This window comes from Diabrotica virgifera, chromosome 1, assembly GCF_917563875.1.
Source record: "Diabrotica virgifera virgifera chromosome 1, PGI_DIABVI_V3a".
Classification (NCBI taxonomy): Eukaryota; Metazoa; Arthropoda; class Insecta; order Coleoptera; family Chrysomelidae; genus Diabrotica; species Diabrotica virgifera.
The window spans coordinates 246,185,197-246,205,095 of record NC_065443.1 but is presented as its reverse complement, the minus strand read 5'-3'; the positions used below and the strand labels follow the sequence as shown (position 1 = coordinate 246,205,095).

At 35.9% G+C, this 19,899-nt stretch overlaps 1 protein-coding gene across 3 annotated transcripts in view; it reads right to left on the bottom strand.

Moving 5' to 3' along the window:
• The window catches only part of LOC114347014 (probable RNA-directed DNA polymerase from transposon BS), a 47,865-nt gene that overhangs the window by 6,024 nt on the left and 21,942 nt on the right, over positions 1–19,899 (bottom strand). For 2 of the 3 annotated variants that reach the window (XM_028297782.2, XM_050641974.1), the window contains exons 6-7: positions 3,690–3,898; positions 1,749–1,798 (exon numbers count right to left, since the gene is read on the bottom strand). In XM_028297782.2, the coding sequence (XP_028153583.1) occupies positions 1,749–1,798; positions 3,690–3,898 (259 nt within the window). Of the gene's footprint in view, positions 1–1,748; positions 1,799–3,689; positions 3,899–13,741; positions 19,023–19,899 lie in introns of those variants that run through there. The other variant, XM_050641973.1, reaches the window with a different exon arrangement.

The window sequence follows — 19,899 nt, the reverse complement described above, 5'->3', positions numbered from 1 at the left end:
GAAGACTTTAAATTTGTACTTCTAAGTTATTATGAGTTTTTGAAGCGTAAAATTTTGGAAATCTCATTTTTATACAAAACTAAACATTATGTAATAAAAAAAAAATGTGCAAGTTCCCTATTCCTCCGCTGACATTGATGTTTATGATTCCCGGCCAAAATAACTGCTCTGGGTATTCATGGAGTTAACGAATCTTGAGTTGCAGATAATATGCTCGGCCGTTTATAATCTTAGCTCAGCTGATAGTCTAATAGTACTAGTATTCAGCAGATCCTAGGCATTTCAGGGACCGTCATCTATGCAGCCGAGCCAGGAGAGGGAGTTGCCTTTTAAGAGACTTCTGGCTTTCTGTGAGGCCATAACGTTTCTGGGGGATTAGACGTTCGGGGTGGCATCATCAGGAGGAGCTCAGATTTGCAGACCTGCTGATTCTGACAGACATGGGAGCCCGGTGCAGCCTGGGCCCCAGGAACGCCGAAGACCAGGTTCTTATGGACCTGGTTTGTAAGGTAGGGGTGACACAATGGATCCGCCGTAGGAGGTCTAAGTGTCTGAAGGGCTCACAAGTGGGGCCTTCCCCGATGTACCATAACCATAACTAGTATTCACAAGATTAAGCCCTGAAACACTTCATGTGTTCTGTTATCATCTTATGTAGCTACAACAATATGGCCGCTGCCAACTGTCAAAAAAGTCTCTATTAGAAGACCCATTACAAATAAAAAGAAAATAGAGGCAGACAAGAAAATTTCAGACACTAAAAATCCAATTAAACGAGGAAAAGTTTGATATAGTATTTTTACTACAAAAGCAAGATTACGTAGGTCAAACATTTTGACGTATGAGCACTGTCAAAACATTAGAATGTGACTTTTCATCATGGCCACGTTTATGTCATTACTTGTCAGAGATATTTTTCTTTGTTTTTGTTTACTATAAAAATAATATCTATAATTATTTATTCTAATTAATGATGTCAATTGGTTTTCATTACTTGCCGAAATATATTAATTAGAATATTATCATAGTGTAGGTATAATCATTAAAATATATTATTTCACAGCTCACAGCATAATTGACCGCAACCAGCAACACTGAACTGTCATTTGCGTTTGTATGTATGAGCCGCATAGGTACGAATGTCTAAAATATTTAATTAAAATTATTATTTTTTTGGAATATTGAACTTAAATAATTGTTTTAGAAAATTTATATTATTGATAATAATAAATGTTTTTGGTTATTTAATTAATATAATACTAAAATTTTCAATGTAATCGCGATTACGTTTTTCTTATTAAAATATTATGCCATGTGGACGCTTATTCAAGATCGGGAAGTTCCGTGTTGGTGTCGTAATTTAGCTGTGCTACACAAATTTCAATTCTAGAGTTGATGTTATGGAATATCATTATTTTCGTTAACATTAACAAATATTTTGGCATATGATTAATATATTTCGGCAATTGATGAAATCCAATTAGAATAAAGAATTAGATATTTTTATAGTAAACAAAAACAAAGAAAAACATCTGACAAGTAATGACATAAACGTGGCCATGATGAAAAGTCACATTCTAATGTTTTGACAGTGCTTTTACGTTAGAAATTTTGACCTACGTTATCTTGCTTTTGTAGTAAAAATACTATAGATATGTACTTGCAATTGTGATACACAGACTACAAATATTTCAAATAGAATAATTTTGTTATCAAAATTTACTGCAAAATACTAAATAGAAACTTACATTTCAGCGTTTGGACAAACATGTTCTTCGGTTTCCTCAGAGCCAGTAACCTAGAACAAATATAATTTGTTAATATAAATATTATACCTTCATGCATTCAATGATTCTTAAACATATCAGTATCCTCTCTCTCTCTTGTCGTTTCCCCATTACTGAGGATCGTGATTTCTTCCAATATTCCTAACAATGTTTCTCCATTGGTCTCTATCTTCAGCTGCTCTAAGAGCTTCGCAGAATGAGTTTCCAGCTGAATGCTTTATTTGGTCAGACCATCTAGTTGGTGATCGTCCTCTTGTTCTTCTCCCCGGAACGTTTCCAGACACAATTAATCTCTCCAAACTGTCGTCACCTCTGCGAACCGAGTGACCAAAGAATTCCAGAATTCGTTGCAGACATATTGTGGACAGCCTTTTTTTAATATTGAGTTGGTTTAGAATAGAAACGTTTGTCCTATGAGCTGTCCAATGTATGCGCAGCATTCTTTTCCAGCACCACACCTCAAAGGCATTAATTTTTTGGCGCTCGCATGCGCGAAGAGTCCAAGTTTCTGCTCCATATAGACATATTGAGAATACAAGTGCATTCACCAGTCTCATCTTGATATTTTGAGAGATAGATCTGTCTTTCCAAACTTTAGTTAGGCGACTCATCGCATTTTTTGCCATACCAATACGTCTCCGAACTTCTGCTTCACAGTTACCATCATTAGTTATACTAGACCCGAGATAGACAAAGGTTTACTATCTGGTATTCCTGTAACATGTTAGTCAGTTGAATAGTGTCGAATCTGTCGACCACCATTATTTATGTCTTAGCTTTATTGATTTTCAGACTAACTTTATTGCTTTCGTACTCAACTCTTCGCAGAAGATCAAACATTTCTTGCTCATTTGCTGCTATAAGTGTGGTTGCTCATCAGCAGATCTTAAATTGGAGATTTTCCTACCAGCTACTGTAACTCCACCGGCCCATCCTTCTAAAACTATCCTCATAAATGATAAATGATATTCACCATAAATGTTAAATAAGTCAGGTGACAACACACATCCTTGTCTAACACCTCTCTCGGTGAGAGTATATATCAGTATATGGTCTATCAAATATTACAAAGCATGTGAAATATTACAACAATAACTAAAAAAAAAAAATATTCAAAAAAGTGATTCTATATGACAGGGTTTGGAATGAACTCTGTATTTGCTTTACTAGAATACAGAGAACATTTAAGAAGAGCCTTATCTCAAAATCGGGACTTTGAGAAGAAAACTAGCGCAAATCGGTCATATACGAAGTAAGGCTACAATATAACTAAATCCATGTCATACATTTTCCCGCTTTTCCATTTTTAGTTTCTCCCAAAGCTTTAATTAATTAAGGATGTAAGACTCGTCTAACTCGCCCCCTAATTGTTCTATTAAGTTTCAATTATCGGTCAAACATTCGGAAATACAGATTTACCATGTTTCTGTTTCTTCCTGTTTGTCTATGATCAATTTGTACTTTTCGTCGATAACTATTGTGTTTTTTAAGTATTTCTATGTACTTGCACTGTTTATTTACCCAATTTCCTTGGGCTTCCTTGATCTGTCTTACAATAATTTTGTTGATTCTATTATATTCTTCTTTGTTATTTTTTTGTAGTATTCTCTCTTCCATCAGCTGTAGGATTTCGTTGGTCATCTAATATTTTCCTTTTTTACTTACTTTTACCAGAATTTTAATGTACCCAGAATAATACATTAAAAACAAATAAAAAGACGAAAAAAAAAAAACGAAACTACTAAATAAATAGCAAGAAAAAGTTCGGAAAAATTAGATAAACTGAGTACTAGAATCCCATACCAACGTCTGAAAACATATCATGAGAGCACAAAAGCAGAAGCGATACAATAGTTTCTTAGAATATCAGCATAATTATTGACAATCTTATTCTCTACTTACTTGCTTTGTCGTTCTTGAATTTCTCTTCGCACTCTTTGGATTTCAAAAGCGAGATCGTCTCTTGGTAAAAATAGGCTACATTCTATCAAACTTATCGAGCATCGTTGGATCTTATCTAAGGGTTCATAACTCTCGTTGCTGCTGATGCTATCTTTTCGCTTAGAGTCCGGACTGTGGTATAACCAATGATATGCAAACTTGAAGATTACCTAAAATAAAATGTTATCTAACAAAAGACTAAGTTTTCAATCTAAGAGCACATAAAACAACATCAAAAAATGTTACTCTACATCCTACCAGATTGAAAACAATGGGAACCTTCTCTGGTTATACCTCCGAGGCTTCTACAATTTGCAAGCCATAACGGATGCTGATTCTAAAGAAGATGAGGGAATTTTACAATTTATAATTCACGTCCCATCTGCTCAGCGCGGTAAAGTTCCAACGAGAATGGTTCCCTTCGTACCCCAATAAGAGTAAACATGTAAATCAAAAATGAATAACCATTTTCAATTTAGTTGCAACACGAAACTACAGCTGCATCATTATTCCAATTCAATCAGAGAGTGCAGCAAGCACCTCTACCAGTTTCGAAACTTATTAGCCTCTCATCAGGAGGCACATATGCTGCTCTCTCTGACCCAACTAGGACAAACCCCGGCGTGCAGTCACGGATTGTAACTGCTAGCAAAAGACTAAGTTTTCAACCTAATAGCACATAAAACAACATCAGCAAATGTTACTCTACATACTATCAGATTGAAAACAATGGGAACCTTCTCTGGTTACACCTCCGAGGCTTCTACAATTTGCAAGCCATAACGGATGCTGAGACTAAAGAAGATGAGGGAATTTTACAATTTATAATTCACGTAATCTCTCACGTAATAGTTACGTCCCTCCCCTCATTGAGGTTTCCATTGTTTTCAATCTGATAGGATGTAGAGTAACATTTTTTGATGTTGTTTTATGTGCTATTATATTGAAAACTTAGTCTTTTGCTAGAAGTTGCCACTAGGGCATCCCTGCCATTTTGTTCGTTGCAATCCGTGACTGCACGCCGGGGTTTGTCCTAGTTGGGTCAGAGAGAGCAGCATATGTGCCTCCTGATGAGAGACTAATAAGTTTCGAAACCGGTAGAGGTGCTTGCTGCACTCTCTGATTGAACTGGAATAATCATGCAGCTGTAGTTTCGTGTTGCAACGAAAGTGAAAATAGTTATTAACTTTTGTTATCTAACAATTTGGATCGTTATTCTGTCAAAATATACAAAACAACGAAGAGTAAGTCCAGTTTAGAGATCTATAACGCGTGTTTCTTCTTTTCATAATTAATGATGGTTCGTTAGCGACTGAGAGGCATCTTTAAACTAAAACTCTGTTCTGAGTCTCCTACAACTCACGCAATTGAATCATTAAATATATCTGCCATGGTTATAGTAGGCCTGGATCCCGCGTAAGAAAGAAAAGTTGATTAATAGCAAGCTGAAAATTTGTTAATAGCTTAACGGTGTCTAGTCGGACAAACTTTGATGCACGGGAACACTGGAACAGGGGAAGTTTTAATTGTGGAGCATGATAAACGTGTCGTCCTGACAAGTTTATGATTGTGAAAAATAGCAAGTTGTTTTTAAGTTTATTCGATAGCCAACGTTATGTTATATATGCGAAAATTTTTGTCCGACAAAAATGTTGGGCATTTTAACGAGTCCGACACGTAGAACATGTCACATCACAGGAATTATGTTGGTGATGAATAGCAGTCTGATTTTTGCATGAGAGTTTAATGAAAGGTTAAAAAAGCAATTGGAAGTTCTGTCCGACAAAATTAATGGGCAGTTTTCGTAGTCAGACATTCTAAACAAGTAAGATATAGACAAAAATTCTGGTGATAAATAGCTTTCCGACAAAGATGAAATTTAATTAAGTAAATTATTCCTTACCAAGAATGACTGTTGTCGGAAAAAAATAAGGGGTAGATTTTGTAGTCGGACAATTTAAAAAAATAATTTTTGAAATTTCAATAAGGGGTGATTATTCTATGTCAAAAGTACCTGCAATCAATTACAATCGATATCTTTCGATTTATGTCAACATCATTTAGATATCTCACTGTAATACATTTATAGTAGATCAGGCAAATTATATTATGGATTGAGTGGTCTAGCTATCTTTGTCTGCCACATGCGCGGGATCGCTTGGTTAAAAGAGATAGATAGACCACCTATCGACTTTTTGCACTGTATTCCCTGTCTACCCTTATGTCTATGAATACATTTCCATTTAAGAAAAACTGTCACTTTTGACAATAATTCATAATAAATTGCAATCGTAACTTCAAATTTAAACTAATCGATTTATTTTGGCAGCAAATTATTTCTTGTCATGTGACATATTAAGAGGATCGGTACGTATTTTCGGCTGCAATGCTATTCAAATGGGGATTCATTTTTTTCGAATCCTGAGAAAACTAATAAGTATTTTTGAAAAATTTAAACGCAGAATGAAAGATCACGTTATTAGCGAGGGCCGAAAGTCCCTGAGAACTTCTATAATGTTTATTTTAATAAGTTACAGGGGTGAAAAACTAAGAGAAAATTTAGTGTGATTTTTAATTTCAAATATATCATTCAAAATAAACTTTTTATTTATTCTAAGGGACTTTCGGCCCTCGGTAATGATTTAGTCTTTCATTCTGCGTTTAAATTTTTCAAAAATATTTATTGGTTTTTTCAGGATTCGAAAAAAATAAACACAATGCCGTGGTAATATTTTCCAAATCTATCTTTGTCTTACAACGCACTCAGCCGAATATAATATTGTCAGTCAGACACTGACAATCAGTGACAATTTTAAATATTTGACATTGCATCGGGAATATGTTGAGTTATTGATTAAATTTTATTGAAATATAGTGTATTTGATAAATAATTGATTTAAGACGTGAACTTAATAAAAAGTTATTTATTGTGTATTATTTGTGGAAGATCCAAGCAGAGAATACATCAGGATAATATATTCTGTGATCCAAGTATTTTGTTGTTAAAGATGTTCAAAATTGTAAGCGTTCCATAACAATATATTATTAAAAAATCACTTTAACACTTTTCCTCTTTTCTCGATTGAGTATTAGTCTTTGTTGTACAAATAAATTATTACAATCACTGAATACATAGTTAGTGAAAAATTATCACATTTATTAACGTAATTAATAATTTCCAATTATAAAAATAACAGTTATCCAAGAACATTCAAAACCCATCTCTTTAAATTAATGATGACATTTTCAAGTAGAATGACATTCTAGTAATGTTTACATATCCATACCAGTGTGAATTTTACTACGCGTAATTTGCCGTGTAAAGACAGAAAAAGTAGGGATACACGTAAAATATTTGCGAATTATGTACCCATAGCCTTAATTACATTATTATTTCATTTGTAGAAAGTTGAGAAAAATTACGTTATACAATTTTAATAATAATTTATTTAGGTACCCTTTTTCAATCAAGCAAAGCATTATAGCACGAAGAATGATATTCAAAAGAACTTTCACAATTATCTGGCAACTGAACCTCATTGAATTGATGACCAAGTATTTTACTAACTTTGTAAAATGTTCGAAAATTACTCAAAAATGTTACGTTGAATGGTTTCACTTTCGATCTGGCGACTTAAAATTTAAACTGTTGACACTCAAAAATAGACACAAAAACACTCCATAGTTAATATAAATTTTATTTTCCAACACACGTGGCAAACAGAAACTCAGAGACCATGTACTTTCAAATACTACTTTGTATAGCACAAAGTGTCACAGTGACAAATGCAGCCTTCTAATACATACTTCTAAGCATAATGTGTCATATTTACGTCTATTCTTATAAGCACCGAAGTTTTAGACTCTTTGCATTTTTCAATGTCGTTTACAGGGTTAAGATTTGAGTATGGAAAAAAATGTATACAACGTTTTTTGTAGGAAATTTTCCGTACTTTCTGATGCGCCTAATTAGAAAACTCTAAGAGATTGCTTTCACATGTTCTTTGACATTTTTTACTGTCATTTTGAGAATATCTAGAACAAACTCCACCCAAAAAAATAATTCTTTTGCAATATATACATGCATTGATACTTACCTTACTGTTTTTGGAGTGTGCATGTATATATATGCACATGCAAATATGTGAATATAAATAATAATATACAACCAAAATAGCTTTATCAATATGTGACTAAGTCATTCTGAATAAATGTTTTTTATTTATTTCCTTCGATTTGCCCAAACTTTTTGTCCGACATATAACTTTTTGCGTTACAAAATATAATTTCTACATAAACAAATCAAAATTAGCTTGCTATTTATCACCAACATTTTTGTCTATATCTTACATGTTTAGAATGTCCGACTAGGAAAATTTCCCATTCATTTTGTCCGACAGAACTTCCAATTGCTTTTTTAACGTTTCATTAAACTCTCATGCAAAAATCAGACTGCTATTCATCACCAACATAGTTCCTGTGATGTGACATGTTCTACGTGTCGGACTCGTTAAAATGCCCAACCTTTTTGTCGGACAAACATTTTTTCATATATTATATAACGTTGGCTATTGAATAAACTTAAAAACAACTTGCTATTTTTCACCATCATAAACTTGTCAGGACGACACGTTTATCATGCTCCACCATTAAAAGTTCCCCTGTTTCAGTGTTCACGTGCATCAATGTTTGTCCGACTAGACACCGTTAAGCTATTAACAAATTTTCAGCTTGCTATTAATCAACTTTTTTTTCTTACGCGGGATCCAGGTCTATAGTTCTTCAGAAGTATGTCTGATTGTCTTCCCAATCTTTGCATCTCCTGCTATCCATTTTTTTTTCGATTTCTGCCCGCTATTACTAATTTGGCAAAGGAATCTTCTTCTTGTCGTATTTTATTGGCTTTAAAAAGGTATCTTCTTTGGGTGTCGTCAATGTTGGTTGTCGTATGTATATAGAGATCATTCCGCTCTTCTTACTATCCTACTAACATCGGGTATGCCACAGCAGGTTCTAATGTCTTTGAAACATGAATGTTGCTTTCGCCCAGAGCCTCTTCGGCCTTCAACTTTACCCATCAAGAGTATGAGCCCTTTCGCTGCTTAAAGAGATATAACGATAATTCTCTTTGGACATTAGCTCTCCTTAGGACCTCATCATTTCTTACATAATCCACCCATTGAATTATTAGTCCAGAGAAATAAGATTTTTCTCGTGACACAACCCCCTCCAGGCCGAAACCAAATTTTTTGAGTAGTATGGACATCTATATTAATAACCTATATGTTTCCTGCAGCCGATTTTGATGATATACATAGTTATAAACAAATGAAGATCAAAAAACGGTAAATTTTCGCTTTTTTCGTCTATAACCAAAAAGTTAAGCATTTTAAAGAAATTGGAGAGTAAGAATCTCATAAATCGTCTAAAAAATTTCAATATGGCGTTCGCTGAATATGTCTATCCTTATTGGTTGCTTAGAAAATTGCAAAATAAATCATAAATTTTGAGTTTTTATAAATATTCATAACTTATGTAAAAATTAACTAAGAACCTTCATATTATACGAATTGCTGAGACTTCTGGTGCTTAAATTATATTTTAAATTTCAAAGCAATTGGTCAAATAGTTTCACACACACACACACATGCTCGTATCAACCCCAGCCCCGGGGAACATGTGTGTTCCAATGGAAAAGTGGAACCCACATGTCCGAAGATCAAACCGGTCACACCCCGTAATGGAGTGGTACCTATCTGACCCCCCAAGCTATACCTCCACCCCTCCCCATCGAAGGATATACCGAATAGGGAGGCGTTGATCTTAATGTTACTTTGGATGCCCTGGGTAATGGGACACCCTTTGTATTACTTCATGTGGTTAAGCCACCTGGTTTTAGGGGTAGCTAGAAGAGCTTTTCTCCCTATTAATGACTAAGTTAATTTTTTATTTTACTTTGGACTTGTATCCTAAAAAAATGTGTTCCGGACATCAAGGGACCAATCTAAATCGGTGTTTTGCTGTCCAGACCGTGTGTGCTCGGTCACTCAGCCGGCGAATTGGCAAAATAAATTTTGTTCTCCTCGACGGCTGAGCGCCCGAAAGGTGTGGCCATCAAGCCCACGTCTGTCGGTACGTGACCTTGATGCTCACATTCCGCGGCTATGGTCCATTTGACCTACCTGAAGGGTACTTAGTGCCTGAAGGGCGACATTTGTGTTTCGATATTCTGTGGTTATCTCAATTTTTCATTCTTAAGGGTTTCCTCTATATCCAGCTAACTGCTGTCTAGGCCGTCTATGTACCGTTCTTTGGTTTTCGTCGTAGTTAGTCAATTCTCTTAATAATCTGCTAGGATGGTTTCTGATATTGTTAAATATTTCATGTGCTCTTTCGTCTATCATTCTCAGGACTTTCTTTTGTTGCGTACGTCCAAATACGTATCTTAATGGGACATATGTAGGTATATTCAGAGCTTCCCTGATCATGTGGTTTTGGATGGTTTGTATTTTTTTCTTGTTGGTTTTACACGTGTGCCCCCATGCGGCTGAGGCGTATGTTAGTGTTGGCAAAATTATACAATTTGCCATCCTAATCTTTGTCTTAAATCTCAGTTTACTCTTTCGACCTATTAGCGATGACAGTTGACTCCTAAGGGCTTTAGCTTTGTTGACCGTTTGTTTTACGTGTTCTGTAAAGGTCAGCCTTTTGTCCAACATTACGCCTAGGTATTTGCCTTGATTTGACCATTCAATTTGGGTATCAAATACGGATAGTACCTCATTTGGTCTGCCTCTTCTTTTTTGGTACATAACGGCCTGTGTTTTGTCAGGATTGACAGCTATTTTCCACTGCACACACCATTTTTGTAGTTCGTCAAGAGCTCTTTGTAGATGTCTTGTTGAAAAATCTGGGTGGGTACTGCTAAAAGCTATCGCTGTATCATCTGCGTATAGACTTAGCAACGATCTGGGTTAGTAATCTTAGCAACGATCTTAGGAACGATCTGGTCAAATAGTTTAAAAGTTATTTAATTTGTTTATCCCAAATTCATTTCTTTTGCAACACTATAAGTCAGAAAATTATGAGATTACAGTAAGACGTCTGACAGTTTATGGAAGAAGAACGTTTATACTATTGACTTAATTAAAAAAAAATTACAAAAAGTAATTTTAATCAGTATAAAATTATTTTGCAAAAACCCGTCAGTTTTTTGCTTACTTATAAACAATTAGAATAACTTTTTAACCGTTATCCGTAGAAAAATTATTTTTTCATATTTGGAAAAAATGAATTTTTATACACATTTAGAAAGAAAAACAATTGTCCTAGGACAATTAGGGACGAAGTTAGCCCCCCCATTTTTTAATTCACATGTTTTTGAAAAATAATTTTGCAGTATTTAGAATTATTTTTTGTCTTTTTTTTTAATTAAGTTAATAGTATAGATCTTCTTCTTTCATAAACTATCCAAAGTATTAGTGTAACATCATCATTTTCTGACTTATAGCGTTGCAAAAAAAATTAATTTGGGATAAACAAATTAAATACCTTTTAAATTATTTGACCAATTGCTTTGAAATTTAGGGTATGATTTAAACACCAGAAGTCTCAGCATTCCGTGTAATAAGAACGTTCTAAGTTAATTTTTACATAAGTTAGGAATATTTATAAAAACTCAAAATTTATGATTTATTTTGCAATTTTCTAAGCAACCAATAAGGATAGACGTATTCAGCGAACGCCATATTGAAGTTTTTTAAACGAGTTATCAGTTTCGGCCTGGAGGGGGTTCTGTCACCAACAGGATATTTTTTTTCCTTATTTCTCTGAACTATATAAGCAGTCTTTTGAGACATCACATTTCGAAAGTCTTCACACGATTCATAGATTTCAAATTAAGTGACTAGATCTCACTTCCGCGTAAAGGATGGGCCATATACCGGGTGTCCACTTATATTTTCCCCCATTTTAACTGCCTATAACTTCCAAACGGCTTAAGATAGAAATATGCGGTTTTTGATGAAATGTTTTATTTTAGTAAAAGTTTTGTCTGAATGGATTGAATTTTTTATATCGCTTTAAAATACGAAAAGAAAAATGGCGGATTTTTGAAAAAAACGTAGTTGACTTTTTTTTAATGAAACACCCAGCATATTTTTTTGTAAATTGAAAGAAAGGTCATTCACCTATCCAGCGATATAAAGTTTTTCAAAATCGGTTGTCAAATCACTGAGTAATTAATTTTTAAAATAAGCGGTGCAACTTGGATATCACATACCTAAATAACATAACTACTAAACAAAATGATATTATGTTATGTGATTTCCACATTGCATCTTTCATTTTAAAAATTATTTGCTCAGTGATTTGACAACAGATTTAAAAAAATTTAATATCGCTGGATAGGTAAATGACCGTTCTGTCAAGCTACAAAAAAATGTACTGGGTGTTTCAATAAAAAAAGTCAACAACGTATTTTTTTTTCAAAAATCCGCCATTTTTTATTTAAAAGCGACATAAAAAATAGTCATATATCTGAAAACTTGAAAAAACGGCCATTTCTCTATCCAACGATATAAATTTTTTAAAATCGGTGGTCAAATGACTGAGCAATTAATTTTTAAAATGAGAGATGCAATGTGGAAATCACATATTATGTTATTTAGGTATGTGATATTCACGTTGCACCTCTCATTTTAAAAATTAATTACTCAGTGATTTGACAACCGATTTTGAAAAAATTTATATCGCTGGATAGGTGAATGACCTTTCTTTCAACTTACAAAAAAAATACTGGGTGTTCCATTAAAAAAAAAGTCAACAACGTTTTTTTCAAAAATTCGCCATTTTTCTTTTCGTATTTGAATGCGATATAATAAATTCAGTCCATTCAGACAAAACTTTTACTAAAACAAAACATTTCAGAGAAAACCGCATATTTCTATCTTGAGCCGTTTAGAAGTTATAGGCAGTTAAAATGGGGGAAAATATAAGTGGACACCCGGTATAAGCATTTCAGGCACGGATTCTCGGGATTAAAGGATGTATTTATCAAATTTAACGAAGGCGTTTGTTCTCTTATCTTCACTTTCAAGTCACAGTCCCACTTGCTGTTTAATGTAGCCCGATTTTTGCTATGTTGATGCTAAGCTCGTACTCTTCTCCCACTCCATTTATGATATTTACTCAATCTTGCAACTCCTCCATATTGTCTGCTATAATGGTCGTATCTTCAGCATATCATATGTTATTAATAGAAAAACCAGTAAAATATGCCTTTTTTCGCTCTGTTGTCCAAGCTGAAATATCTTTGCTACATAAATGTTGAATAGTAGTAGGGAGAGAATACAACCCTGTCTTTTTTTCGTGTATAGTCAATTTTTTTGTGTATAGACCGTTGGTGATCCTTAGTTACGCTTTTTGATTCCAATATATTGAACCATGCTCATGTCTTTTTTTTTGGTCGTAGCATTCCTGCACAGCAACTTTATACAAAAAGTGCCTCTCTTGTTCCCAAGCCATTCTTCAAACCAATATAAGTGATTCCTGTTCTTTCTTCACATTTGTGTGTGTGTGTGTGTTTATGTTTTATGGGCACTGGTTTAAGCAACCAACTGGCCAGTCAATGTGTTTTAAATTCTCTCTTTTACAAAATATATGCTTAATATCTAAATTTAAAACTATTACTACTACTAAGTTTTTTTACTGTTTTTTTTAATTTTTTTTAATATATATTTTTTAACAATTTTTTTTATTATATTTTTATTATATTTTTTATTTAGTTTTTTTTCTTTTGTTTTTTATGTATTTATTTGTATATTTTTTTTACTACGCTAAGACCTAAACCCGATGCAACCTCTCGGAGGTTTAGAACTACTTAGTAACTTTTTATTTTATTTTAGTATTATTTTTTTTATAATTTTTTTTTCTTTTTTTAGAGCTTTAATTTTAAACAATTAACATGGTTGTATAAAATTTTATAAACATCAAGATTGTTTGATTGTACTTACTTACTTACTTACTAGCCAACGCCCACCCTTGGCATGTTAGCCATTTGGCGGCGCGCTGACCAGTATAGACGAGCCGTTTCTCGTAGGCGATCTTCATCCTCCTCGGGTGGGTCTGTTATCAGGGCTGGGCACTCTGGGAGGTGAGCAGCATCCATCTGGGGCTGATTACATAGTGGACAGTTGTCATTTTCACGGACGCCGATGCGATGTAGATGGGAGGCCAGGTAGTCATGCCCCGTAGTTGTTCTGAACGCGGCTACACTGATGGGTCTCGGCAAGTTGTGAGGGATTGGTGACTCTATTAGGTGGGCCCAAGATTTTCCAGCACCGGCTTGTATTTGCTGGTCTTTTATCTTCGCTTTGATTCCTCTTTTAATGGTGGACTTTGCTGATGTGTACGATTGGAAGCTAGGGGGCTGTGGAAGAGTAGTGCCTTCTTTTGCAAGTTCATCCTCCGCTTCATTCCCTTCAACACCGACATGACTAGGGATCCATTGTAAAGTAATCAGCCACCCTTTTTCCAGCAAGTTCGATAGTTGGACGCGGCAAGATATTGTTTGGGCACAGTCGGTATATCGATTTGTCGACAGGGCGAGGATTGCGGCTTGGCAGTCGATGAAGAAGGCAACTTTTTGGGGGTGTTGGAGATTCTCGAGACTTTTAGCGGCTTCGTGTATAGCAGCAATTTCGCCATCATAGTTGGTGAGAGGGGCACCCACAGCTATGGAGCCTTTGGAGAACGTTGAGACATATCCTGCTCCTGTTCTTCCCGAGTCCGGCATCGAGGAGCCATCGCAGTAGATGTGGAGCCACTCATGCGCTGGGTAATTGGTGTGTATCGTCTCTAGGGCGGCTTTCCTTAGGACAATGTCTGACGATAAGTGCTTCGGGTCGTTATGGTTTTCAAGACGCAATTCTGTGTTTGGTAGACCGCGAGCGAGTGTAGTTTGCGCTGGGAAGGGGGCGGCTTTCGACAGGTCAATGTGGTATTTTTCCATGATTTGATTTGCTACTGTAAGCGGAGTGGTTTGTGTTTTAAGACGTGAGGCTGCTTGTCTATATTCGTCCCATTTTTGTGGAAGTATTCGTCTTTGCCTTTCCCAGAAGGTTAACGCGTGTTGCTCTCTGCGGCATTGTATTGGTTCAATACCGGTCTGGGCTTCCATTGATGTAATCGGTGTTGATTTTGGAGCACCGGTGATGACGCGAAGGGCAGTGTTCTGGGCGACTTCAAGCTTGGAGGTGGTGTTTGTACTCGCAGTTATTGTAGCTTCACTCCCATATTCTAGTATCGGCCTGACATAGGTTTTGTATGTTGCTACCAAGACATCTTGCGTGGCGCCCCATTTTGTTGCTGTGAGACGTTTGAGCAGTCGACATCTCTTTGTGGCTTTCTCTGCAATGTCGTCGATTTGAGGTTTCCACGCTATTTTCTTATCTATGTACACCCCCAGGTATTTCGTTACATCCTCTCTTTCCAGGTCGACTCCTTTGTATGTCAGCTTGACAGCAGTCTGCTTTGTTGAAAGGGTAAGTACTTGATATAAGGTTTTGGTTGTACTGACAGTTAGGCAGTTTTCATCCGCCCATTTTTCTAGATTTTTGAGAGCCTGGTTCACTACTCCCTCGAGCGCTTTCAGACTGCTACTTGATGCCCATATTAGGAGGTCATCGGCATACAGGAGGGCATCAACACCAGGTGTCCTTCTAATCATTGCGAGCACATCGTTTATCATTAGGTTGAACAATTGACAGCTGATGACAGCTCCTTGTAGCAGCCCTTGTCTTTGTAGTCTGAATTTGGAATAATGGTTGTGAAATTTGACTCTCTGATACCTTTCACCGAGAAAAGATTTTATCCAATTGAACAGTTTACCGTCAATTCCAGACTTCGCTATCTTGTGTAACAGCAAACCTCTCCATACTATGTCGTATGCAGCTTTGAGGTCTACTAGCACTGCAACTGTTGACATCTTACGGTGGAAAGCATCCTTGACTTTTTGAGCAAACTCGACTACATGGTCCATGGTGTTCCTGTGTTTCCTGAAGCCAGCTTGTGCGTCGTCAATCAGTTCAAGATGGGTTATGGCTCGGTTCAGTCTGTCCAGAACCATTTTTTCGGCTACTTTGCATAAGGAGCTTGTGAGGGATATTGGCCGGTAGCTATCAGTCAGGCTCGGGTCTTTTTGTTTCTTTAGGGTGGGTATGACCTCGCTCTTCCTCCATTGACTTGGGACTCTTGAATTCCATGTTAGGTTAATCAAGTTCAGAATGGTGTTTTTGGCTGCGGCTCCCAGATATTTAAGCATTTCCGGGTACAACTCGTCAATCTCTGCTGCCTTTTTCGTTTTTGTGTCAGAGAGAGCCGCTTCCAGCTCTGATATCGAGAAATCTTCTGTACAGATGTCCTTTATACTTTTGCTCATCCGCCGGGGAGGGGGATAGCGCAACAGTCTTGCTTTCTCCCTCTTATTTATCTTAATATTACTCACTTTTGTGTAGTGTTTACAGAGTTCGTTTGCTATATCGGCATGTGTAGTGAGTTCTCTAGCCATGCCTCTCATTGGCATTTGCTGTTGCTTGTTTCCATCATTGTTTAGCGTAGTAACGAACCTGTGCGCTTTGACGCCGTCTTTTCGGAAGTCGAGCTTAGCAAGGAAGGATTTGAAAGCTTCTCTTTTCCCTGACTTAATGGCTTGAGTTAGGATCGCTTGTCTCTTTCGAAGCTCTACACAATCGTTCATTTGCCTGGATTTTTCAGCTTTGCCCCTGGCTTTATTTCTGGCAGCTTTCAATTTGGATAGCGTTGGGGACCAGAAAGTCTTATAGCCCTTAATTTGACCTCGCGGTATGCACTCTTTTGCACATTTAAGTATGGCCTCGGTTACTTTCTTTGCTGCTTCTTCTGGTTCTTGTAGTGTTAGTTGAGTAAGGACTTCATCTGTGCATTCCCTGTACTTTTTCCAATCCGCCTTTTTAAAATTCCAGCGCGGGGCGCGATTTTGGGCTTTTTTGTCCTTTGCCAGTTTGCATGTCACTAGCAGAGCGCGGTGACCACAGCCTGCTGCGTCGTCCAGGAGGGTTACACTGGTCTTCCCTGTAATGTGTGGGTGTGTTACGACAAGATCGGGCCTTGATTGACTTCCTCTAAACGATAAGAACGTAGGTGGGGTGTTCACTACATCAAGATAGTTGTTATCCAAAAAGTCCTCGAGGTGTTTCCCAACGTTGGTGGTTCTAGAGTAGCCCCATCTCGTGGATGGACTATTGAAATCTCCAATTATGATGGTACTTGGCTGGATTTGTTGCTCTACCAATTCCAATGCAGTTATATTATCTGGCGGATTGTATAGTAAGAAAAGGGTGACGTTTCGAGTTTTTCCAGACTTTGACCTGGAACATTTCCAGTTTATCTCTATCCTGCATTTCGTGGATTATGTTAGTCTTGCATACTAGAGGGGTTTTGATTCCTTGGGGGATAATTCCTGACGCTACTTGTCGACTCCTCTTCAGCACATGGGTTGAATAGCCAACTGTAGAGTAGAGGTGAGGTGTGTCTGTAGCGGCTCCTGCCTCTACAATGACATATATATCAACGTTCTTTTCGAGAACGCTTCGTTTGAGTTCTAAAAACTTGCTGTTGCTTAGACCTCCAGCGTTCCAGAAGATGACTTTGAGGTCTGCGTCGCTGCCCTGAGAAGGGCCGTTTCGAGTAGGGATTCGTACACTCATGGATCAGCGCGCGTAACGACGAATCGCTGCTGCTCATTTAGCGTTACCCAGGGGACACGTGTGATCGTACCTTACGATAGACCACGGACGCGAGCAACTCTGTCCCCCCTGTTTGATTGTAAAAGGTATATAAGATTAAAAGGAAATTGTACATTAACTTGAACTAGATTGGTATAGAAATTTGATATTTCAATCAAATGTAAAGGACATTCTAACAGCATATGTTGTAGATCAGCTAGCTCTCCACATAAACATTCATCATTATCTACAAGTCCTATTTCTCTTTTGTAGACTGGAATCAGACAGTGATTACTTCTTATTCGACAAATAGTTTTGATAAAGCCTCTGTTGGAAACTTGATTAAACCATGTCTTGATGGGAAGTGTAGGCTGGATTTTTTTGTAATAATTTCCTTTGTCTGAATTATTGTATTGTTCCTGCCATTTCGTCCGTTTGATAGATCTGATAATAGAAATTATGTCTCACATAGGAAGTTGATAGGTTTGCAGAGCGGATTTCTTCGTTGTTGCTTTTTTAGCCAGATCATCTACTATTTCGTTGTTTTTTATACCAATGTGTGCTTTTATTCAGCACAATATTATATTTTTGCCCGATTTCAAAGCTTCACTGTTTATTGCTATGATGTCACTGATGATATAATTTTCTGCAAAATTATGTATATTATATTTCAATTTCTTTACAATGCTTTGGCAGTCTGTAAATATAACATAATTGAGTTCTTTTTGATTAATACATATTTTGTATGCTTATTTGATTGCAATGAGTTCAGCTGTGAAAATTGTCATTTTATCAGGTAATCTGTTGTTTATTTTTATACTTTTTTTGTGGGTAATATATAGCATATCCAACTTTTCCTTCCATTTTTGAACCATCCGTATATAATTTTTGATAACTCCCTCCGTTGTTTTGTACACACTGAAGGTGGTCTATTTTAGTAAGGAAGTCTGTCGCACGAATATTACTTAAATGACAGTTTACTGGAGATAAATAATCTTCATAATTTAGTTTTCGAGACGAGCTTTGTTCTATTTGGTGTATGTCGCCAATGGAATTGGAAACGTTGAGAAAGCTTTCCACAATTAAAAACAGTTTCTTTTTTCCCAGTAATAATGAGTTAGGTATGAGGTGGTTAGATGAACAATTTTATTTAATAGCAGTTTATCGTTAACCGCTACTTTAACTATAAATTTCTCACTTAGGTATTCCCTGCGTAATGAAAGTGGAGGTTCATTTCTTCACATTTCTAAATTCGCTTATGTATCATTTTTAGGAATGCACGTAGCTCAATAAGCTAATTAAACGGTGCTTTTCGCAGAAACTGGCATTGTGCTTCTTTCGTATTGCAACGAAGGTTGATTTCTTAGCCAATCTGTATTTGGTATTTGCCCCGTGAATATGTTGATAAACAGTTTGCATAAGCGTTGAATATCAAATAGCTTAAGAATTTTCGCATTTATACCATTTCGTCCAACCGGCTTATAGTTTTTTAAACTAGAGATTACTTATGATTAACTATTTAGATGGGAAATAAGCCACAATTAAATTGAAAAAAAAATCAGTGGAGAGATTCAAGTATAGCCCTGAAAGAATCAGATAGTAAAAAGAGAAAAATCAAAGAAGCGGCTCTAATTATGCTAAATGAAACCAATTGTGTCGCAAATTCCTCGGTAGAACGCAGTAGGATGTGGTTACCCATACTGAAAGAAGTCAATCGAAAGAAAATACCACGATTAGTAAGTCAATAACATATTGAGTTAGTAAAAATTTTATATTTTAGTATTACTTATTGTATACCTATGTATTATTAATATTATTTATAATTTAAACATATTAAAGTCAGAATTTGATATTAGGTTTTGAAAGTAAATTAAATGTAAGACCAAATACTTACGATGTCGGGATAGTATCACGAGGTTTTTTCCTGGTTTTCCCTCGTGATTTACTATGGAATCTCTAACTCGAGAATTTTACTGTCATCGTTGCATCTGGTTGTCTTTTTAAAGACAGATCACATGCTATAAGTTGAGTTGGGATTGATTTCATGTAATCGAATGAACTATCTTTTAGTAAAGTCGTCCCAGGAACGCAACTCATAAATATTGGCGATATCATTTTAAAGTCTTCTACTTTAAAATGTATAATACACGTCTGAATTGACAATATAAATGAGTCAGATTAAATAAATTATTAGAATAATTTCTTTACTTAGCAACAACATTTTTGTTTAATTTAGTAGTATTTTGTATTTTGACAATGAAACCCGATTTGGGCTTCAAAACGTTAATAAAATTATTTTTTCAATTTAATAAGGAACTTGCATTAAACTTTAAATTCGAAAAAAATGTTATAAATCACAACAGAACATAATTTAGAACCTGTATCAAAGATAAAAAAGTTTTGTTTGT